Source organism: Lissotriton helveticus, chromosome 2_1, assembly GCF_964261635.1.
Source record: "Lissotriton helveticus chromosome 2_1, aLisHel1.1, whole genome shotgun sequence".
Taxonomy (NCBI): Eukaryota; Metazoa; Chordata; class Amphibia; order Caudata; family Salamandridae; genus Lissotriton; species Lissotriton helveticus.
In genome coordinates, this window is record NC_136059.1 from 1,688,949,064 (window position 1) to 1,688,971,407 (window position 22,344).

The 22,344-nt window shown below is 44.2% G+C and overlaps 1 protein-coding gene across 1 annotated transcript in view; it reads right to left on the reverse strand.

Annotated features, from left to right (window-relative positions):
* UGCG (UDP-glucose ceramide glucosyltransferase) overlaps positions 1 to 22,344 on the reverse strand; it is a 100,086-nt gene that overhangs the window by 59,875 nt on the left and 17,867 nt on the right. Inside the window, exon 2 of the mRNA XM_078676647.1 lies at positions 18,271 to 18,412. Coding sequence (XP_078532773.1) covers positions 18,271 to 18,412 — 142 coding nt within the window. The remainder of the gene's footprint in view (positions 1 to 18,270; positions 18,413 to 22,344) is intronic.

A 22,344-nucleotide genomic window follows, 5' to 3' on the forward strand; every position in this document is an offset into this window, starting at 1 on the left:
GCCTTGCCCTTTATAGGGTGGACTTTGGGTCTGGCAGTTATTGCTGGCTAAATGGTTGGTGAACAGGATACATACAAGAAACTATTCATCTAGAAATGGCCTGCTTGGAAGAGGCAATGCCTTACCTCATAGGGCCATAACTGACAGACGGTCAGATTGTCTGAGGATTTTGGTCTTTTCTAAACAAAATTTCAAAACTCTCTTAAGACCTAAAGAGTGTAATGCTCTTTTCACTGGTATGGAAGGATTTGGGAAAAACGTAGGGAGCAAAATCATCTGGTTGATGTGGAAAGCAGACACAACCTTGGGAAGAAAACTCAGATGAGTTCTCATCACCATCCTGATATGATGGAAAATCATGTAATGCTCTTTGGAACAGAGAGACTAAATCTCGCTGACTCTGCGTGCTGAAGTAATAGCTACCAGAAAAACAGCTTTCCAGGTAAGGTGCTGTAAAGATTCCGTATGTATCGGTTCAAAAGGGGACCCATGAGTTTTGAAAGAACCACATTCAGTTACATTGGAGGGGATGGAGAACGTGCAGGAGGGAACACCTTCTTCAACCTCTCTAAGAAATCCTTCACTAAAGAAGCCTGGAAGAATTACCTTCTGGGTGGAGGATTTTATATAGGCAGTAACGGCTGCGAGATGTACTTTAATAGATGAGAATTGCAAATTAGATTTTGCTAAATGTAGAAGATAATATAGCATCTTCCTGCCCCAGAATTGGATGGAGTTCATTTTGAACACATTACATGTAAAATCTCTTCCACTTAAAAGTGTAAGAGCATCTGGTGGATGGCTGTCTGGACTCCCTCAGAAGGTCCATGCACTCCTAGGAAAGGCCTAATAGTGCGTGGAAGAAGGACACATGTTGGCCACAGGCTCTTAAGCTTCGGTCATCCACCTCCCTTCCTATTTTGTGTAATATTGTTCTGGTATAGTATAGCCTGTGTAATATTTTGACTTTGATACAATATATTCTGTGTAATATTTTAACTTGGATCAGGTGGAAACGCCACAGTATCGCTACTTCTCAGGGAAACTGTAGGGCATCTCTAGGAGCAAACATTTTTAACATCACTATGAAAGCAAAGGCTTTAATGAAAAAAGAAAACTATCTTAACCTCTGCCACAGAGCAGTTTTGTTTCTGAAGCAGGCATCGAAAATTTAAAAACGCAATACAACTTAAGAAAGAGTTAAGTATCTATGAATATTTAACAATAGAATATCATACTGACAGTCTCATATCTTACCCACACGAGCATATATCAATTGAGTTTTATTCTGTGGCAATATGTAGATTTTAGAACCTCCTGGTACTGAATTATCTGGCATCAAGGAGGTTTCTTTTTCACTGGATATAATTAATGTGCTATCGCCCTGGCATACGTAATCAAAGAAATACCTATGTAAGGGCCTGGCGCCTTCATTGGAGTTTAAATGCCTAACAGAGGCGTAGCTATCAGTGGTGCAGTGGCACCGGGGCCCAATAAACCATGTACATGACTGCATACTACTATTACTACAGCAGTCAAAGGGGCCATTTTATTCTTGCTTGCGCAAGGTCCCATGGCATCCTTGCAACGCTACTGGTGCCTTATTAAAGAGCTTTAAGAAACTTTTCAGAGGGACACCTCTGGATCGCATGACTGCAGTTCAGTGAGTCCTAAGTAGCAGAGACATTCAGGATGAGACACTTTGCATGATTGCCACTCCCTGCATTTTCCTCTATACCCTTCACAGAGAGGTTTGTGGAGGAAGAAGGAGACAGACGCCAGTCGTGGTTTACTGCTATCTTAAAGGGCCTGCCGAGCTGAATTATTTAAAATGTGTTCAGCTTTAGTATTTCTATTTATGATGTGCTTTTTAAGATCTTTGATTTTTTTCTAACGCTCAGACGTGTCTTGAGGTATTTAGTCCATGCATGAAGTTTAAAGTGACAGGCAGGCAAGATTTGAGAAAAATCAGTTGTTTGGAAGATTTAAAAAAGTACAGTGAATACGAGTGGCAATCGAGTGTTAATGTTTGGTGGTGGCCTTTAGACTCCAAGTGGCTTCCAGCATGCACAACGACCAATTACCGCTGTTGCAAAAGCATAGAATTAGCAAAGAAGAGAAAATGAGGAGTCAGGAGTCTGAGAAAGAGAGGTGTTTTAAGATAATTTAAAAGGGTGATTCTGTGCAACGGCCCCAGATGCAACCTTCATTTGGTTGTTAATTAACACAGTGACAACAGGCACTTGGGAGACACGTAAAATAATACAAATTATGACCATAAAAAATGACTATTTTGAGGTCAGACGAAAAACTGAACAGCAAAGTCATGCTGAAGCTATTTAACTTGTAGAAAAACGCACCACATCGTATGCATGTTTCAACTGCACAGTCCAGTGTCTAAACTCAGCATTATGAGACAAGATCCCAAGCCCACCACGCAGAGACTTCACTACACGCTAGCAAACCTGTAGCAAAAGTGCCACATTGCATGCGGATACACAAAGAGAGAAAAAGGACTGATTAGACGCCATGACCTACTAACTTGGATGTCAGCTTTAAGATGTGCTGAGGCCCAAGCCAAGCAGAACTATCTGTGTGCAGATTAGTTGTCGTTGGTGTGAGAGAGAGAAAAAAAGCCAGAGGAAAGCTGATCAGGTTCCATCAGAAGGCTTGACGTACATGTTAATATACCATGCCACTAGAAATGCACGTCCGGATAAAAGTGGCCAACAAAAACATCTTATCTGGATCTAGACTCACACAAGAGTTACGCCCTATACCAGGAAAATTAAGTGTGACCCAGGAAAAGGTGTTATGGGATATAGTTGGTGAGAAGTTGCCTACCACTGATGTTTGGAAATGATGTGAGATCTTCAAGCGAGCTGGTCTATTCAACTGGTAGATTAGAGGCTCTCTAAAACCTGTAGTACATTTGTGAGAACAAGTTCTAGTGCGTGGTTTGCCATAATGGGATTTTGCCAGCAAGGCCTGCTGTAGATGCCAACAATGTGAAAAAGCAAGTTTTAAAGTGGGAGTGGTTATTTGAACATTGATTTACAATGAACAACAGCATAACTTTTAAAACATATTTTGGAAGATTGGGGCTTGGGGAATGTCTGTAGATATGCTCTTTACCAAGGCCTAAGCAGTTTGAACATTCTTCCAATATTCTAAACAGTGAGTTACAGCAGATTTCTGAAGACTCGTTATACCATTCTGTGCAATATATCTTTTTTTAGGTTTAGAATGTGTTGGAGAAAATTTAAAAGATGGGAAGCAGCCTTTGCCAAGCAGGCATTACAACTTAATGCCTTCCTCACGCAATACCTTTACAACAAGATGGTAAGTAAATAGAAGTTAAGTATATGTATGTATGTGTATACATAAATATTTTTTTTTCAAAGAAAAAACGGTTACAGGGACATTATAGTTCGGAAACAGAATTCAAAAGAAACCTTGAAAATGTACTAGAAAAAAAAAAAGAGGTTACAGGGACATTATAGTTAGGCCCAGATTTCATTTGTACCAAACCAGTGAAATTCAGCATTTATTGTTACTTGAGCCAACTATAACTTACGCCCCTGCAATGCAATGCTTATGACTTCATACATTACATCACTCATAACATGGTTAGTGACATCACTCATGACATCACTGATCCATCCTCTGGTGCCTGGCCTTAAATCAATTTGGGAGACGAGTCGCATGGCCCCTCTCCCCAGGATGATTTTGACCCTGGGGGCCACATTCCCCGGGGCCAGGCCATGTCTCCTGGGTGCCCCACAGAGCAGCCAGTGTGCAGCATGGGGACCGTGGGAGGAGCCACAAGGCCCCCACTGTCCTGCCGGCTCCCCACCTCCTTTGGGAGCTGGCATTGCTTTCACAGACAGAGAGCTGCTTAACATGCAGCTCCCCGTCTGTGAAAGCAACCCTTTCATCTGTTTCCCTGCCCGCTTGATAGCAGGCAGGGAAATAGCAAAAAACTCCGCTTTCAGTATAAACGGGAGCGGTTTCAAAGCTCTTGCTTGATGCGAGCAGAGTTATTGTTTGCTCTGAATTGACGGGAGCTGTCCAATCTCCAACCAAGTCAGAGTAAACAGCAATACCCTGGGGGTGGGCACCATAGGAGCTGGCCACTTGGGGGGTGAAGGTCATGCATGACTCCAGGAGGGGGTCGTACGGCCCTTCTTTCTTGTTTACAGACCGCCCTGCAGAGGTGGTGGTCCCTAGGGCCCTATGTGGTCCCGGAAGGGGGGGGGGGGGCACTCGGCCCCTCTACAATTCTTGATAAAAAAATTGGCCCCAGGTACGCGAGTCCCCCTCTTCACATTATGTCTTATTTAGCCTTGGGGAGGTGGTGGTCCACTGGGCTCAATGAGCCTTAGGAGGGAGGCCCCATGCACCACCCTCCTTTTAAAAAAAAAAAATGCCCCTGGGACCTGGCCCACCAGGGGCTCTATTCAGAACAAGCTAGGGAGCCTGCGCTTTTTTTTTTTTTTTTTATTTCTTCTGCAGCAAAAAATAAAACAAAAATATTTTTTTGCCCTGGCGGGGACCCTCTCAGACCCCTTAACCAGAGCTAAGGGGTCAGGGTATTCCTACCCCGCCCCCTTTTCTGTTTATAAACTTTTTGGGTGGGACTTGGCTGAAGCCTAATCCTAAAATGGCTGGCAACACTTCCTCTATGATTCATATACGTGTTTTAATTTAACCCGCTCAGTGCTGCGGACGGCCCCCGGCCCGGTGTACGAAGGACGGCCGGGGGCTGTCCGAACCCCGCCCACTGATTAAAACACCCGCACCTCGGCGGAATTCACGGTCAACGGGTTAACAAGTCAAAAACTACTGAACAGCTTTACAACAAATAACAAAAAGCGTTGTTTCTGGACCAAGAGCTACCTTTCTGCCAAATTTGATGGGATTCCGTCCAGCGATTCGGGCTGTAGTTGTGTCTAAAATCTCTATGAATTTAACATTGGGAAAACACTTTTTTTGTCAAGCTCACTTTGGTACTTTAGTCACGGAACCAAGAGGGTTTATCAGACCTAGTCCAGCGTGACTGCCACTCTAGGTGCCTGCTGGCCGATAAGCAACCCCAGACCTATTTTAGAGTATTTGTGCCTCATCAGTAAAGGGCAAGTTCCGTCCTGTGGCACAGCGAGCACTGGACCCACATCTGGGCATACCCGGTAGACTTAGTACATCACTCTGACGAAAGCACAATGATGATATGTGGAATGCTATTAAAAATCTTACCCAGTGGCAATTGCTTGGGTGGCATTCAAGTTCATTGTTATTTACCAACCACACCACTTTAGTCAGGGACCAAACTTGGTCCAGAATTCCTTGCAATATGGTGGGGTTGTGAGGATATGCTCTCAAAGAATTAACAGTACTTCTCTAAATGGAATTAAGCCCGCTCGATATTTTAATTGAGGACACAGAAAGCAAGGTTTCCTTAAAGGTCTGACTGACAGGCTAAGACTTTTGGATGCAATTATCCTATGCATTTAGGCTGTAGACTGAAAATGAAGTAAGAATGTAAAACTGTCCATAACGGACATGAAAATAAACGTTTACAAAATAGTTTCAAATACAGATGCTTGAGAGGAAGAACGGGTGCACAAAAGACTGTTTGGACTGTGCAACACACCATTATCTAGCAAGGAAACCTCTGATCAAGATACTGGTCTTAGCTTTTCTACTTTCAAGTTTTTGTTCTATTATTCAGCTATTGTGAATTTTGATAATAAAATTAAGTGATGACTTTGATCATTTTAATGCGTTTCAAACATTTCGGGCACTTTCAGATCCACCTACTACAATCTCGCTCCTAATATCTCTGGGCTGGTACGTACACATTAGAACAATGGATCTTGAAGCTCTTGATCCAGGTGCATGAACAGTTTTCTAAGGAAAACAGGTACACAGTCCAAGAAAGGACTGGCACAAAGGATATTGCGCACAGAGTTAGCCTACACAAAAAAAAGGACTTGAAGGTCACCTGTTATGCCACGCACTGACTATCTCGAAGGCCATATGTCAACTCACTCCTAGTATCTGCCCAAATTCAGAAGTCCTCAAGCCCTGAGAAATTTGGTGGACGTGTGTTGATCTGAAGGCAGGCCTCACAATCAAGGCTATATACACCTCCATTATTGCTGGTACTTTCGCTTGCTCTAAAACAAAAAGCATAAGAGGCGTCCTACGTAGGGCTAGGGGTCCAGATCCATGTCAGATTAAATATCTTGCCACACAACAAATTGAAATGGAAGTCACTTGCTTACCCAATGTGGATAATGAAACAGTGGTATGAATGAGACCCTTGCCCTACAGTATTGAACTTTGAACTTAAATCTAGGACCGCGAGTCTCTGCAGCTACAAGACGCATAAGATCTGCAGATGCTGTTCTACTTTATTATGTAGGACTGTTTCCGAACAATGGAAGCAAGACCTGTGACAAGTTGTGATCTTGCTTCATCGAACATTTGACTTTCACAGTGTGTTTCTTGGACATTCAGGCCTAATGCACTGGCTGCGTAGCAAAATGCGTTTCTGGTTGAGGTCGATAATGTTACTTTAAAATATGTGGTTCTACTGGTTTTGCATTGAATATCTTTTTCGCTATTTTTAGGCTTATTACACACAGAAACATAAAAGAACACGGGTCTCATCTTCTATGGGAGGCCAGAAAGAGAGCAAGGGCTATTAAAGGCATCAAACACACCTGCTACTCAGTAAAGATGCCTTGACTGCCAGTACCTACAGTGTGTCGGTTGATTCTTTATTGTGGTGTTGTCCTAGGGACTGACAGGGTTACCGCAGGGGGAGAATTTCCATGCAGTGAAGGCTATTTGCTCAATGCCATTGAAAAGAAGAAGATTAATAGCAAAATACAGAACTATATGATCCACAAAGCTAAGGGATAACAGACAGCAAGAAATGTCTATCTAAACCACGAAAACATTAAAGTTATTATCCAATGGCATGACAAACAAAAAAGCAGACACAAATGCTACATACTGTTAAAATAATTGGATATACCTTCTGCAGCTACTTTTCACTCCCATTTGAGAGCTACACAGATGTAAACTAAATTGTAACTGAACCATCATTATGTATCCCAATATTTTTGTGTCTCGCAGCACACAATGAAAACTGAGATCTGGGTATATTAAGTCTCGCGAGACTGGGGACGCTGGACCTCACAGCTTTGTGTGCGACCATAAGTCTGATTAGACCTTATTTTAAGCTTATAAGCTACATCGCTATTGGATAGTCAGGTTGTAAAAAAGCATTGACCAAAAAGGAAAGAAACTTCTGACCAAGACCTGGTTAAGAAAAATATGTTTCCGGCACCGAGTTCACCTTTGAGCAACATGATGAGTCATTATCAGGTGCCAAAGCTCAGCTGCAATTGTCAGCTTCACAAGTTATTAAACTTTCCGTGAAGTAATCGGCAGTTTAATGCGTCACGTTTAAAACTTAGACCTTTTCACGCAACGACGATATGGGAAATGCAGCACTGCAACCGTAAAAGGTGCCTGTTATCTCTCAAGTCCTAATATCCATGGACGCGAGTGAGAGGGAGGGCATTTTGGGGGGGAAAATCACTACGAAAACGTGGTGACGCACACGCAAAATGGCACGAGAAGGACCCACAAGTAATGTTGAACTGCAACTGTCGAAGTAGTTAGGTCTAGGAGAGCCCTGCTTGAGAAGCCAAAACTTTCTCTGGCCAGGAATAGCATTCTATATTGACATGACTAAACACGTCAAAACCGGTACACTCTGCCAAGCCGGAAGCCCTCTCTGTGGTCCAAGTAGACTTCGGCTCATGTTGAACAAAGCAGATGTCTTCGCACGAGTTATATTCAGGGCCACTGGAATTATGTGATTCAGCAGAGTTTTCCACATTATTAATTTACTGATATTTCAACACACAATTTTTTTTGTAGCGCCAACAGATAAAAAACTACCAAAAAAACACTAGGCACTGTGTTGAGTCAGCCTTTTTACAAAACTTGACATGTCACATTTATGTTGCATATTGCTGCACTTAGGAGTTAAAGTGGTATTAGTGAGTGCTTGTGTTACAAAGACAAAATAGCAAAATAATATTGTGTACCCCATTAAGACTCGCAATTTGCCTTTTCTTGCGACATAATTTACTCAACCCTCCCGCACAATCCAGCCATTGAATGCCGGAAAATTAGTGGCCCTGCCTAAATTAACTGTATGTTACAGACAGAGGTTACCCCAGCAGGGAGATAGCGAAGGCACAGAAAAGAGCACAGAACAATCATAGAGGGGGTCTATTGGAAAGGAAAATACAGAACCCTGAGGTGAACGAACCCATGACATGAGTCACCACGTTCACACCGGCTTCAAATGCAGTGAAGAAAATACTTAAACGTCATTGCCAGATCCTGAATACAGGGGGCCTTGCCCTTGACCTGCCCCGGTTCGCATTTAAGAGATCAAAGAATATTAAGGATATGTTAATCCAGACCAGACCCAGGAAACCCCCAGCGGGGTCACAATCCACCCTGTGGCTACTACCACCAGTCAAGGGACACTACCCCTGTGGGACATGTAGTGTATGCCCTTTCACAGCCATACACAAGACAATCCAACTTACCCCCACTTTCACTTGGGAATTGAGAGGACACACGAACTGCAACACCGTTAACTGCATCTACCTCTTGATATGCCCCTGCGGTTTGTACTATGTGGGCATGACTACTCGCCCAATAAAAAACACGTATGTCCGAGCACCGAAGAAACTTCCGTTGCAAAAAGAGCAATACTAAGATGTGTAATCTTAGTAATCTTAGATGTGTAAGACTGAAATGGCTAATACTGGAAGCAAATGCGAGCACCACCAAGCAGAACTTGTTTTTCAAAGAACAAAGGTGGGTTCACCGCTTGGCCTCTGATAGTGCAGGACTGAATGATGACATTCCATGGAGCTAGCTCCCTCTAGGACATCCCACATACTCCTTCATATGTCCCTTAAATTGAACACAACACTAATTGAAACACCACTGGTCCGGTCGTTCACAACCCGACCGCCTTTTACCTTTGATGAGGACATAAGTTGACAGTGTATACTCCGCATCACATGGTGGGCTTGAAATTGACACGCACATTGGTCTTGCCTAGAAACCCAAACACTGACTGGCATTTCGCCATACGAGGTAACCGACGACAGTCCATGTGGCATGAACCACACTAAGGTTGGATCGCCACACACCATTAGGAAATGGCCGCCGCAGCTACTAGTGAACCTAAGCAACAATTAAGCAGCCCGGCGACATCAACTAAAACCAACCACATAACAACCCCCCCCCCATTTGTGAATACCGATTACCATGCAATTCAACTAGTCCTAGTAACCGCTAAGCTCGGTCTCAACAGCTTTCAAGGCCTAGACGATACTTAGACAAATATCAAAGTAACCACTAAGAAATGGTGGTAATAAGCAATACACATTTTGCTCACTGGAAGGAGCCTATGTGATGCAAATGCTATCGGCCCTCATAATGCCAAGCAAAGGCTTTGCCGATAGACCTTAAAGGAATGTGCACGCATATGTAAACTCTTTTAAATCACCACTTAGAAATGGCCGCCGCCATACGAGCTGAATCCACATACGACCTAACTCTGTACCAACACTAACCCCGCCCAAGATCAGGTGATTGTCATCACACGCCCATAAGAAGATGGCCGCCGGATACCGGATTACCTCCCGGACCCAGCGGCGAGGAGTAGGTCTCTCCACGAAGGCACGGGAGTTTCCAAGTAAGTGATTGCCCCGCGTACTGGGACCTGCGGGCGAAACCCGTATAGCAGACAGCCGTTCCATGTCTTGGCATCATGACTTGCTGCATATGTATGTGGGAGAGGGGGGGTGTGTTGTTTAGTTCAAAGGACGAGTGGCTGGCTTTGGGACTAACGGGACCAAGCGAGTGTTACCAGTTTACTCGCAGAATTCACCCGCCCGTATTTTGAGTGACCTCCATGGGGTGTGGTAGCGGGTTTTACCGCATCAGCCGGCAACCACTCCTCTTGATGTCACAATGCTGTGCCTCACACCTAATAGCAAAGGGGCATTTTTGAATGAATAAGTGACCCGCAGCACTTCGCCGCTTGTTAACCACGTGTGGTAGCTTACACGTCAGCCGGCAACCACTCCTTTTTACGTTTTTAAATGAATGAGTGACCCGCGGCATTTCGCCGCTTGTAACCACGTACGGCAGTTTATACATCAGCCGGCAACCACTCATCTTGCTGCCACAATTCCCTGACTCACCCCTAATAACTAAGGGGTGTTTTATAATGATTGACCCGCGGCAGTTCGCGGTTTAAAACCACTTGTGGCAGCTCATACTTGATGCTGTTATATTACAACATTTCACCCGAGCACAGTATTTGCCCATCAGTCGAATGTGAGCGCTTGTGCAGAAGACAACTGAGTGAGCGCACAGGTTCACAATACCCCTTGTTTGCCATATTCAGCCTGAAAATACAGAGGTTGTAACCCGATGTTCTACCCACCGGGTGCTGTTGTTGTAGCTCACCACTGACCATATAGGTGAGTGTTAAGAATCCTAAGATACTATGAAAATACTGCTGGTAACATTGTTTTTAAATTGTGTTTTCCCACAGGGGCATGCTACTCACTGTGCTCACTGTGGATGACACGTTTTGTTGTTAACTCACATGCTGGCGACAACCTCACTGGCATGTTACACAGAGTGTACTAGGTCACGCACGACTGTTTATGGAATGTAACCTGTTGTGATTTGCTTTCTTTGGTCTCGACGGTTTAGGCAGATACAGCGCAACACAGGTAAACCTTCATTTTCCATTTGAGAATCAGTATTTAGTACCTGATACGTAGGAAAATATACTGTGTAGACAGTCTTAACAATAAACCTTATTCCGACATTGGTCCTGATGAATCGCTAGTCAGTGTACAAAAGCGAGAAACAGGTCAACCCAGTCCTGCACACGCTAGCCTAGTCTCGTACAAGGGAACATAACCTCCCTTCGAGTACAGTCTAGTTCTCTTTTAATTGAAGCAAGGGACCCCCAGAATAAACCTGATCTTGGCACCCTTAGCCTCATTTTAACTCACTGCAACGTCTACATCACCTTGACCCCATACCTGCACTTCACCCATACGGCAGTTGGATAGAAGATCTCCGCCAAAGAGCCCCTATTAGAGGTGTTGCCCATTGGGTATTGCACCGCCGACCCAACGAGGAGCAATGCCGATGATGAAGCATGACAGCTGCAAGGGTGTGTGAGGCCATTACATCCAACAAAATGGATGCCCATCCGTAGGACTCCACTTCGTTCCTACGACAGCCAAACAACTGAGCAGACCTAACACTCCTTTTCATTAGGAACAGCCCAGTACCTTCTTGGATACCGATACTTTGGGCGAACACTGTGGCTGGACCTACCACTCCCCTTGGTGAGTGGTTATTTCGCCTTCTCCTGTAAAAAAGCCCCCCCCCCCCCTTTTGAAAACACACATTAAAACAAAGATCACCAAATTAACAAATTAATTTAAACTAAAAAAAATCCTTTTGGAAGAGCTGGATCTTCAGATCCGGTCGGGACACAACTAAATATGAGCAAATTGGCTTCCCAATCCTTGCTCCTTTGAAGTTCCAAAACGCCAAGTCTTAAGGTTCCAGGCATTTATTAATGTATATCCATAGGTGCACGAGAGACAAAACAGAGGTGTAGATAGGTGCAGACCAATGTCGAGCATCTTATCTTTTGCTCCTGGAAGGCGAATGAAACTGCAGCATGGTGGACGTATAGAGTACTGAAGGTGTCCCTCACTAATCTGTGAAAGCAACCAATTCAGTCAACTCTACTATTCCCTAGAAGATTTCAGGCGAACAGCTGTAAGAACCAGCTACAGAACTATAACATTTTATAGCAAATTAAAAACAAATTTAGGTCTTGCCCCATACCAGGCTTAATGGTGAAATCACTCTAAGAGAGCACAATTGCGATGTGATGATACGCGCACTGGGCCTCAACAGAACATCGAGAATCATTCATGTCTTTTATGCAAAGAGATGCGCCTTCCTAGGGTACTACATCGAAGTCACTCACAGTATTATGTGCTTCAATCATGCTTTTCTCTTTCTAGTCCCGATTTACCAACCCCACCATGTTTCGTCTCTACACACCCTTTTTTTGCAATAAACATTATGCAGTCATCCGACGATTTTTACACCTGCAAACAAAACATTTTAATGTGTAGTGATTAACCTCTTCCATGCCGACCGACGTCACAGTGGGCGTGTGCGGACAGCCGGGGGCGGTCCGATTTGCTCATGCGTGAAATTCGCCCGCACAGAGGGGAATCGTGCGTGCAGCGGTTAAAAGTAAAAGGTAAGTGTTATATGTTTTCCCCTACAGCTTTGCATGAAAGGCTCAGGGGGCGGAAATAAATAAATTAATTCAAATTTCAATAACCGTAATCAGAGAAAATCTATGTATTGCGTATGCACCTTTACTTAACGAGTATTTTCTGCAAACAATGCATCTACGCGATAAAGATTTTAATGAGTAATGATTATGTGTACGTTTGAGATGTAAAGTAGTTCCTCATGCTCTGCAATGCTATTAACCCCTTGCATGCTGATGACGGCCCCCATCCGTCATGCACTACGGTGCTCGTGTGCTGATGACGGCTGGGGGCCGTCAAACCCATCCACTCGCGATTTTGCAGCACACGGGGAAAATCGCTGCAGCATGGAAGGGGTTAAGTCACCAGCAGGCAGAAGGATACAACAAACAACAAATAGCACGAGGTAAGAGATGAATACTCCGGGGCTAGCGAACCCCCACTCTTTGTACATTTGAATGCATTGGTAAGAATAGGTCTTGCAGCCCGCTGCACTGCCAAGGCAGATCAACAGAGAAGTGGCCAGTAAAGCATCCAGCTGATAGGATCAGAGTGCTGTGACCATCAATATATTCACCAACATGTTTAATGCACTGCAATTAGTCATTAACAAAAAACACAATCATCCTTAATGGAGGTTGAAGTGCTCACAGCCAGGGCTGAAAATCTGAACTTTTCAAGTGGTTTTCAGAGCAGTGATCTAACGCCTACACAGTAGAGCTATGAGAAGAGACTCACCAAACACAGCAACCAATGCATATTCAGTTAGAGCAGTGACACTCAAAGTATGGCCTGGGGCCGTTTGCGGCCCGATTGACCTTTACATGCCGCCGCCAGGTGAACAGTTCAGTTGCTGAGCACTAATATTTAGGAAAAAAACGTTACAAGGGCAAGCAATTATTAACCTGCAAATAAATGCTTGCCCGTTTATTTAACATGTTTTAGACCTCCTTAAACAATCCCTGATCCACCCAGACCCCTTATCGCCACCCTGCTGGCATCAGTGCAGCCCTCGGTCACACTACAGACAGTGCTTTGTGGCCCCATGGCCAATGTTTGTGAGTACCCATGAGGTGGAGATACCACAGTAAAATGAGGGATCGCCCAACAAGGAGCGACGACTGAATGCTGAAGATGAAACTACTGAGATTCAATTCAGAAGAATCTGGCACATGGTCAAATCAATCACCAAAATCAGATCAAATCCATCAAAAAGCAAAAGCAGCGAGTGGAAAATCTGAAATACTGCAGGGGTCCTTTATTGGAGGCTCCCAGCAGGCAGCGTGACACTCGCGGAGGAACAGAGTGGTTTCAAACCAGTTTAAATAAGATCCAGGCACTCTTAAGATAGCAGTGTGTTTTTGAAATGCAGGTGGCGGCAGATAGGCAATAGATAATACTTTTGAAGGTTATACTCTTAAAGAGGCAGACGAGAAGCTACTTCATGGCAAACATGATGAAGGGACATGTCTGACATATCATTTAACTTCTACTGCTACTAATATTTTCTACAAGCACAGACCGACACTGTTGTTCTGCATCAACGTTAAGGAACATACTCCTATTTGGATCCAGCTATTCTGAGCCCAGCAGTCACGCAGTGTAAACTGCCTCATGCCATCTTGGCATAAAGCAGCTTTTTCTGCAATTTATGGGCTGTCCACAAAGTGTGCCAGTACACTATTGTTATCCACATTGAAATCTAACTGTATATATTTAAATAACGCTCCTCAATTGGTATTTAGTAGACAATAAAGACTTCTTAAAGGGGTGTAACTCAACAACTAGCCACACTTTCAAGTATTTCAAACCTCGCGTCACGACTGAAAACGAGCTACCTGCCAGCAGCGATTGCACATGTGACACTGGGCACTCTGCACGGGAGAGTGCTTCGTCAAAGAGTCTACTCCATCCACTCTTTTCAGGCCAACGCCAGACATTACTTCCTAGGTACAAGCCACCAGCTACCAACAAAACCTAAGACACATTTATAATAGGCTACTGTCAATAAATGGTGCCATCATCCAACTAAAATATGAACAAGTGAAGGCTGCACGCTCCAATGAAAACAAACATTGGCAAAGCAATAGTTCTGGCTTTAATGCCCCAATGCTTGTAAGCAAAGGCATTTAAAAATGCACTTTGCATAAACTGAATGCACAAAACCCGTTTACCACATTAAACACTATCCTATTGGCTTTGCCAATCCTTGAGGGGAAATGTGGCAAAAAATGACTACTTTCTAAACAGAATGCCTATAAGAGATTAATACCTGAATGTGACAGTTTGATGTTTGTGTGTACTTTTCAGGTGTAAAATAGTCCCTACTGTATTTCAAAGGGAGCACCTTCTGAAAGATGGAATGATAGCAAATAGTATGAGGTGAGCAAGTAATATTTCTCTAGGTGAACCCAAAGCCCACTTTGTGTACATTTTAAAGAATTGGTAACAATAGGTCAGCAAGTAGCGGCACGGTCAAACCAGACCTAAAACTGGTGCAGCAGCAGGGCACAAGTCCTAAAAAAAGAAGTGGGCGGACGCTGTCACCGGAAGTGACGTCACAACAGGAAGTGACGTCACGAAAGGTGGCTTGCACCATCGGGCTCATTGCCTTCTCTCGCTCACCCCTTAGATGCGATTGCATCTGCGAAGCCAGCGCGTGTGCTGCGTCCTGTGAGCTCCGATTTCGTCCCAGAGAGGGCAAAGAGTGAAGTCCAGCTGTTTGGCAGGGGGGACGGCGTCCACTCGGTAAAATAAGTGGGGGGATGCCGTCCACCCGCGTGGTACCCCGACTCGAGCCCTGTGCAGCAGGAAGCTATAAATGACATTGCAGCCCCTCAACCTGAAGCCGCACAAGTTGTTCCCCTCTGCTATCACTGAATCAGAGCCAACTCTAGCTACTGCAGTCGTTTAGTCCCAGTAGCTGTGAATGGTACAGTGGCCGGGGTACCAAGAGGGTGTTCCTAATCCCTTGCAGCGTTGGCTGATAACTACCCTCAACTCCCACCCCCTCTGACAGCTCACGCAGTCAGATACCAATAGGCTGAACTGTGCAACTGTGTACAGCACCGGAGGACTCGTGTCCCTGCTCCTGAGCGTTCAATAGAACCACACGCTCCAACAGCTTTAATTTCATACTGAGTGCATACCTGCCAACTCACACGGTGCCACAGTGTGACACACGATATCGGCTCCCATCACACGGCCACCAGGTGAGGAGCAAATATCACACTGTGGTGGGGAAAACGAGCTGGAAACCACTATAAATAGTAGATTTCTAGCTCATTTTCAGAGTTGTTGAGCTTTCGACGTCCATTAGGTGGTGTGAAAACCACAGGACATCGGCGCCAGCCTCCGGAAGCTTTTTCTCTGGTTTTAGGAGAGGGTGATTGGGGGCGGGGGCAAAAGTGCCTCCCAGGTGCTTCGGCTGCACAAGGCTCCACCCCCTTCTCACACGGTGAGATGTTAGTTTTACCTGGCAGGTATGTGAACGGTCAGTGTTGCTGTTCGGCACCTGCTCAGGGCCCCCAACTCGGTTCGCAGGCAGTTATTTCACAGTCGACAATAAGCATATTACAATGAGCGCAAACTGACAGCTTTCATAACGGACATTCATTTTCTGGGTAAGAACAACAGTATTTCATAATTTCATATTTCAAAACAAGTTACAAAATGTTCCCGGTATCAACTGCGGCGATTCATCAGCTCAGCTTGTCTGATAACTCTTGGTTTGGTCACACATCGTAGATAGGCCATTAACTTCCGGAGCACACAGTACTTAAAGAGACAGCTGCCTCGATAATTATTTCCCCCCTGGCATAAATAATGTAGAGCCTCTGCGAGCGGTCAGCGTTTCCACCGTCAGCAACAAGCTCACTTGGAACCGAGGCAGCCTGACTGAAGGTGGTATCTGAAAGCACACAGAGATAATAAGGAAAGCCTTCAGGCGCTGCTCACCGACCTTCAATGCACGCGTGGTGCCAGAGCAACGCTCTGAACTTTGATTACACACCTCCCTCCCTCCGTTGCCGAGGTTAGGTCAGAGTCCTTCAGAACATACGCGCCCCGTGACTAAGAGACTGAGGCCTCAAGAGTGCTGCCAAACAGGAAACAATGGCACAGCTGACAAGAACGGACGTGCTCTGGTGGCTATCTTGTTGGCTGTGGAGCAAGGAGACCGTGTCTTTTCTAAATCAGACTTTTGTAAAACACCTGCTTACATACCCATTCGGATTTCATAATACTGGATATCTAATGCCAAATCCATCATTTATCCAGAACGTGTGATCCTGGTAACTCTCTCTCTGCCAAATGTCTACTAGTCAACAAGTGTGACAATGGCTACAAACATGCCTACCAATGTGTGATGATGTAGAGGCCCGCTGCAGTAAAAGATCTCCGAATCACATTTTATCAAGCAAGTATATATATGTGATCAAGGGCTTCAGGGCCCGAAACGCGCCATGGCGGATGGAGTGATGCACTTGAGTGAATAAAGCAAGTAAATTTACCTAATTGGGTCCGGTTCGTTAATTTGCAGCAAGCTGACAGAAAAAACGAAGTTCCTGTAATATATATATATATATATATATATATATATATATATATATATATATATATATATATATACACACACACACACACACACATATATTAGTAAAGCTCACTATCACTCGGGAGGGTATCCTGGTGAGGAGTAGTTGCGTGCGCCTAGCCCAGTCAATGGTAAGTTAGTTATCGGAAAAGCCAGGTCTTCAACATCTTGCGGAATTAAAGGAGAGGAAGAAGCTCTGATGTGGAGTGCTGGAGGTCGTACATTCGGTTACACAAACATTAACGTCATGGCTTAATTTGAGCACCCGATCTTGTTTCAAATAAAAAAAATAGAATATTGGAGAAAAAAATAGAATATTGTGTTGCAGTGCTGGGATAGAAGCCTCTACAAAGATTACATACGTAAACCCTGATAAATATCACAAGAACCAGCTGAGCTGTAGAGAAAAAGGACCAAACGGTCATAGAAATGTATGACCAATTTTTGCCATCCTGAACTCCGTATGATGTATTGGAGGAGGATCTAGCTTAAACCTATTTTTAATATCTGAAAGGTCACAAGTTCTTATCTCCAGACATGTCAACAATAAATACAGAATTCCTGTGTTGGTCAGGGATTTTCGTGGAGGGGTTGGGCCCAAAAAAACCCTGCAGAAACCAATTAATGCTTGAAAAACTAACTCAAACTGTGTTGCGTTATGGAGGTTTTCAGGGAAAAGGAGTATGTCTTATTCTAGATAGGTACGATTGTATTTATATGTTGGAATATGTTGCTTGGTAGTGATAAGTCTAATGAGCCTATAAAGAATTTGGATTGATTTTTTCCAGTGAGTGTGGTTCTGATGAACATATAGAAGCTTTTCAAACTTGTGGTTAGTGAGTAGGATATTGGCTTATTTGTATATGTTGCATGAGAATATTTTTTTGTTAAGGTTAAGCCAACAGAGAAAATACTGAGCTTTATTATAAAAATACTGGTGTCCAAATATAGAAGAAAATGAGGGGTTAATTATGTCTAAGAGCAAATGTCTCCAAGTCTACTTCATTTGCTCAAGGACACGGTAAGAATGGTTACATAGACACATTATGAAGACGATCAAGCGGTCACCTATCGCTCAGCTAAAACAGCTCAAACGTCATACTGTGAAACGTAAAGCCACTCCTAATGCTCTGCTCTTCATAATGTTGCCTACATACAAACTTTTGAGAACACCATCTGGAGCAACACAGTATCAGGAAACTTTTTTTTTTTTTTTTTTTAAATGGGTTCACCTACATTTGGGTATTCCAGCTCAAAGAAGGTTTCCAAGTTGTTGATAAGGTTAGGGTCAACACCTTTCAGCGGTTTCAGAAGCGACACTCCAGGTAGCTTGCTATAAGGCTGTTTATCCGACGCCTTTTTGTTGAGGTGGAGACGTCTACAAACAGAAAAAAGAAACATAGTTTGATTATACCGCACACACTTCGACTGCTATACTATCTGCCGATTGGTCAGAGTAGAAGATACATCCTGCATTATACAAAACTCAGTTTTTTGGTTAACTATCATATTTCACAGACCCCATTTAACCACGCTAACCTTACAGCACACCGGACATTGCTAAGACTACAAGCTGCAGGCATCATGCGTACACAGTAAGAATTCGTTCAGGTCAAAATACAAGCCAAGGCAGATCTATACGTCGCATAAGAACACGTAGAGAGATGAAAATATTGAGAGTTCTCTTTGGTGAGTAAATATGTATCAATTAAGCCAATACTGTGCCCGATAGCCTCTATCGCATTAATAAACAAAATAGAGTGCAGATGAGAGGAATGTGGCACTGACCACATCCTCGGAGAGCGCCTGCTCTCATCTTAACACATCTTTTGTAAGTGGCAAGCTGAATGCTGCTTCACAGTGGTCCTACTCCCCCACACAAAAAGAGCCAATGGAAAGGACAGATGCCGCCACAAAGCAGTGGTCCTCTCGCAACTCTAACTGCATGCTTCACCCTTTCTCTGCATCAATACAAATGTTTTAGAGAATGGTCCCTGGCAGGATATGCGTGTGGAGAGAAGGGGTCCTTGCAGGTTTTGTTTGGGTGTGGTAGGACTGCCAATTAAAAAAAAGTTTATTTGTTTTATTTTTACATCGTAATACTTTGGATGATATTGATTTATTTGAAAGTTTTATATAGCGCTAGATAGACCAGAAGGTATCAAAGTGTTTTACAACAGTAAATGTTCACATCAAAATTAACAGGTCTATACAGAGCATCTGAGTCAGACCGAGCACCCCACAACAGCAAAAGTTCACAAGAAAGATAACAAGCACTGTAGACATTTATGCTGCACAATGTGAAATCAAAGGCCTCCAGGTGCACGGCATCACCGGCTGGATATGCGGACACCCTCCTGACCTTGCTCTGCAGCTGGCTTCAGATACAGCGATAGTATGTAAATGCTATGCAGGGATATTACAGCCCAACTCTTACATACACCTTTCTGCCTCTTCAGGTAGTAGTAGTACATCAGCCTTAGAACCTTAAATGCCACTTTCCAGGCAGGAAATGCTTAAGTAGAAACTGGGATGGTGCAATGAGCTAAAAAACGGTGTTGGATCTAGCCCTGATCTCTTGACTGGGTGAGAGTACTCTGCTTAATTCAGAGACTCTGTCCATCACCACCCCTTGTTGTAAATAATTTTGTCCACCCTAAGCGTGGAAGGGTATACTCAGATGTGAGTCCCTTGCTCATTGCACCATCAGGATTCAAGCAAGCCGGGCCGAAGACGCCTGAAATGGCAGAAACCGGTCCCCGGAAGCTTGTTTCCTTCCCAGTGTAAGAATTGGCTTTTGTAGTCTGGTCTGCCCTGTTCCCATGATGCACTGAGCCAGGGACAGACTAATTTGCATACAGCCAGGTTCTGAAACTGGGATGGTGCAATGAGCTAAAAAACGGTGTTGGATCTAGCCCTGATCTCTTGACTGGGTGAGAGTACTCTGCTTAATTCAGAGACTCTGTCCATCACCACCCCTTGTTGTAAATAATTTTGTCCACCCTAAGCGTGGAAGGGTATACTCAGATGTGAGTCCCTTGCTCATTGCACCCTCAGGATTCAAGCAAACCGGGCCGAAGACGCCTGAAATGGCAGAAACCGGTCCCCGGAAGCTTGTTTCCTTCCCAGTGTAAGAATTGGCTTTTGTAGTCTGGTCTGCCCTGTTCCCATGATGCACTGGGCCAGGGACAGACTAATTTGCATACAGCCAGGTTCTGAAACTGGGATGGTGCAATGAGCTAAAAAACGGTGTTGGATCTAGCCCTGATCTCCTGACTGGGTGAGAGTACTCTGCTTAATTCAGAGACTCTGTCCATCACCACCCCTTGTTGTAAATAATTTTGTCCACCCTAAGCGTGGAAGGGTATACTCAGATGTGAGTCCCTTGCTCATTGCACCATCAGGATTCAAGCAAGCCGGGCCGAAGACGCCTGAAATGGCAGAAACCGGTCCCCGGAAGCTTGTTTCCTTCCCAGTGTAAGAATTGGCTTTTGTAGTCTGGTCTGCCCTGTTCCCATGATGCACTGGGCCAGGGGCAGACTAATTTGCAGACAGCCAGGTTCTGAAACTGGGATGGTGCAATGAGCTAGAAAAACGGTGTTGGATCTAGCCCTGATCTCTTGACTGGGTGAGAGTACTCTGCTTAATTCAGAGACTCTGTCCATCACCACCCCTTGTTGTAAATAATTTTGTCCACCCTAAGCGTGGAAGGGTATACTCAGATGTGAGTCCCTTGCTCATTGCACCATCAGGATTCAAGCAAGCCGGGCCGAAGACGCCTGAAATGGCAGAAACCGGTCCCCGGAAGCTTGTTTCCTTCCCAGTGTAAGAATTGGCTTTTGTAGTCTGGTCTGCCCTGTTCCCATGATGCACTGGGCCAGGGACAGACTAATTTGCATACAGCCAGGTTCTGAAACTGGGATGGTGCAATGAGCTAAAAAACGGTGTTGGATCTAGCCCTGATCTCTTGACTGGGTGAGAGTACTCTGCTTAATTCAGAGACTCTGTCCATCACCACCCCTTGTTGTAAATAAGTAGAAACAATAGCACATAATGAGAGTAACATTAATTTCTACATCTTTTGATGTTAAGAAGTCAGTTTCAAGCAAAGGAATTTATGGCACACAGCCCTGCTAACAGCAAAAACAACCTTGCATTTAGAACCTGCAGTCAGAGAGGACAGCTAATGGTAGGGTGGGCGAGGTTATTAAACTAACAGGGCCTTGCAAATCAGTGCCAGCATTGTGTAACAAATATTTTCAGTCATACGAGATTAAAGGTTCCCAAACGGCAATTCGGACTGGTCTATTACAATTTGGCCACATGCTCTAAAAGTCTAGTAACTATCAACATATTCATGCTTGCAGACTAACACAAAGTACTGCAAATTATGTGCGACTCCTCACAATTAAATATAATAATATGGCAAAATTTGAAGGCCCGTAGAGACTTCACCCTAATGTTACAATTTAGCCACCTAGCACTCAGCATTGGGTTTTTTCAAATACTTAAGGAAGCATGAATGAAATCGCAGTGTTTCTTTCAAAAAGTCACCTTAAGGCCCTAAAGTAAATACGGAGTATGATCAGTGCTATTCAACTTCTGTTAGGGACCGGATCCTAAAAGGTAAGCAGAAGCGATTAATACAAATTTCTGCCTGCCAGGAATATTGTCCTCCCATATTTCTTGTACAAGCGTTGATCCGCTTTGCAGAAAACTGCGGTGTTCAACAACCCTCCTCTTGACTTTGCGAGTGGTCATACCCACAAAATGGAGTTTGCAGGGACAGGTGATTAAATACATCACCCCACTAGTGTTGCTATTCGTATGATAATTTGATATCCAGGGTGTTCTGAGACCCATATCAATCTGAGTTTAAGATTGGGGGAGGGGGATGCATGATCCGCATGGGAAATGTCCCTTGACACAGTGTAATGTCCATAGAGTGTCCAGATTGTTCCCCTGAGTCACCAGAGGTCCCACTATGTCATTAATGTTCCTGCTCTGTTTCAGGGCAAACATTGGTTTTTCAAGGTGTGTCAACTGTATTCAAGATGTGACAGTTCTTACAGACAGCTCTTTTTAGAGTATCTGTTAGATGGCTAAAGGTGCTCACATCAGTCTCCCAGAGGATCTTTTTGGCAGTACCTCTAGGAATGAGTCTCTGTGATGGTGTCTGGCTGAGCTAGGGTTTTAAAATTAGAAAGAAAAGAAGCAAAACAACATGGAGCATAACAATTCTGGATAGCCCATACTTCATGCGCAAAAGCTTATATTAGCAGAAGCACTCTTTAGGCAGCTTCAACTTGT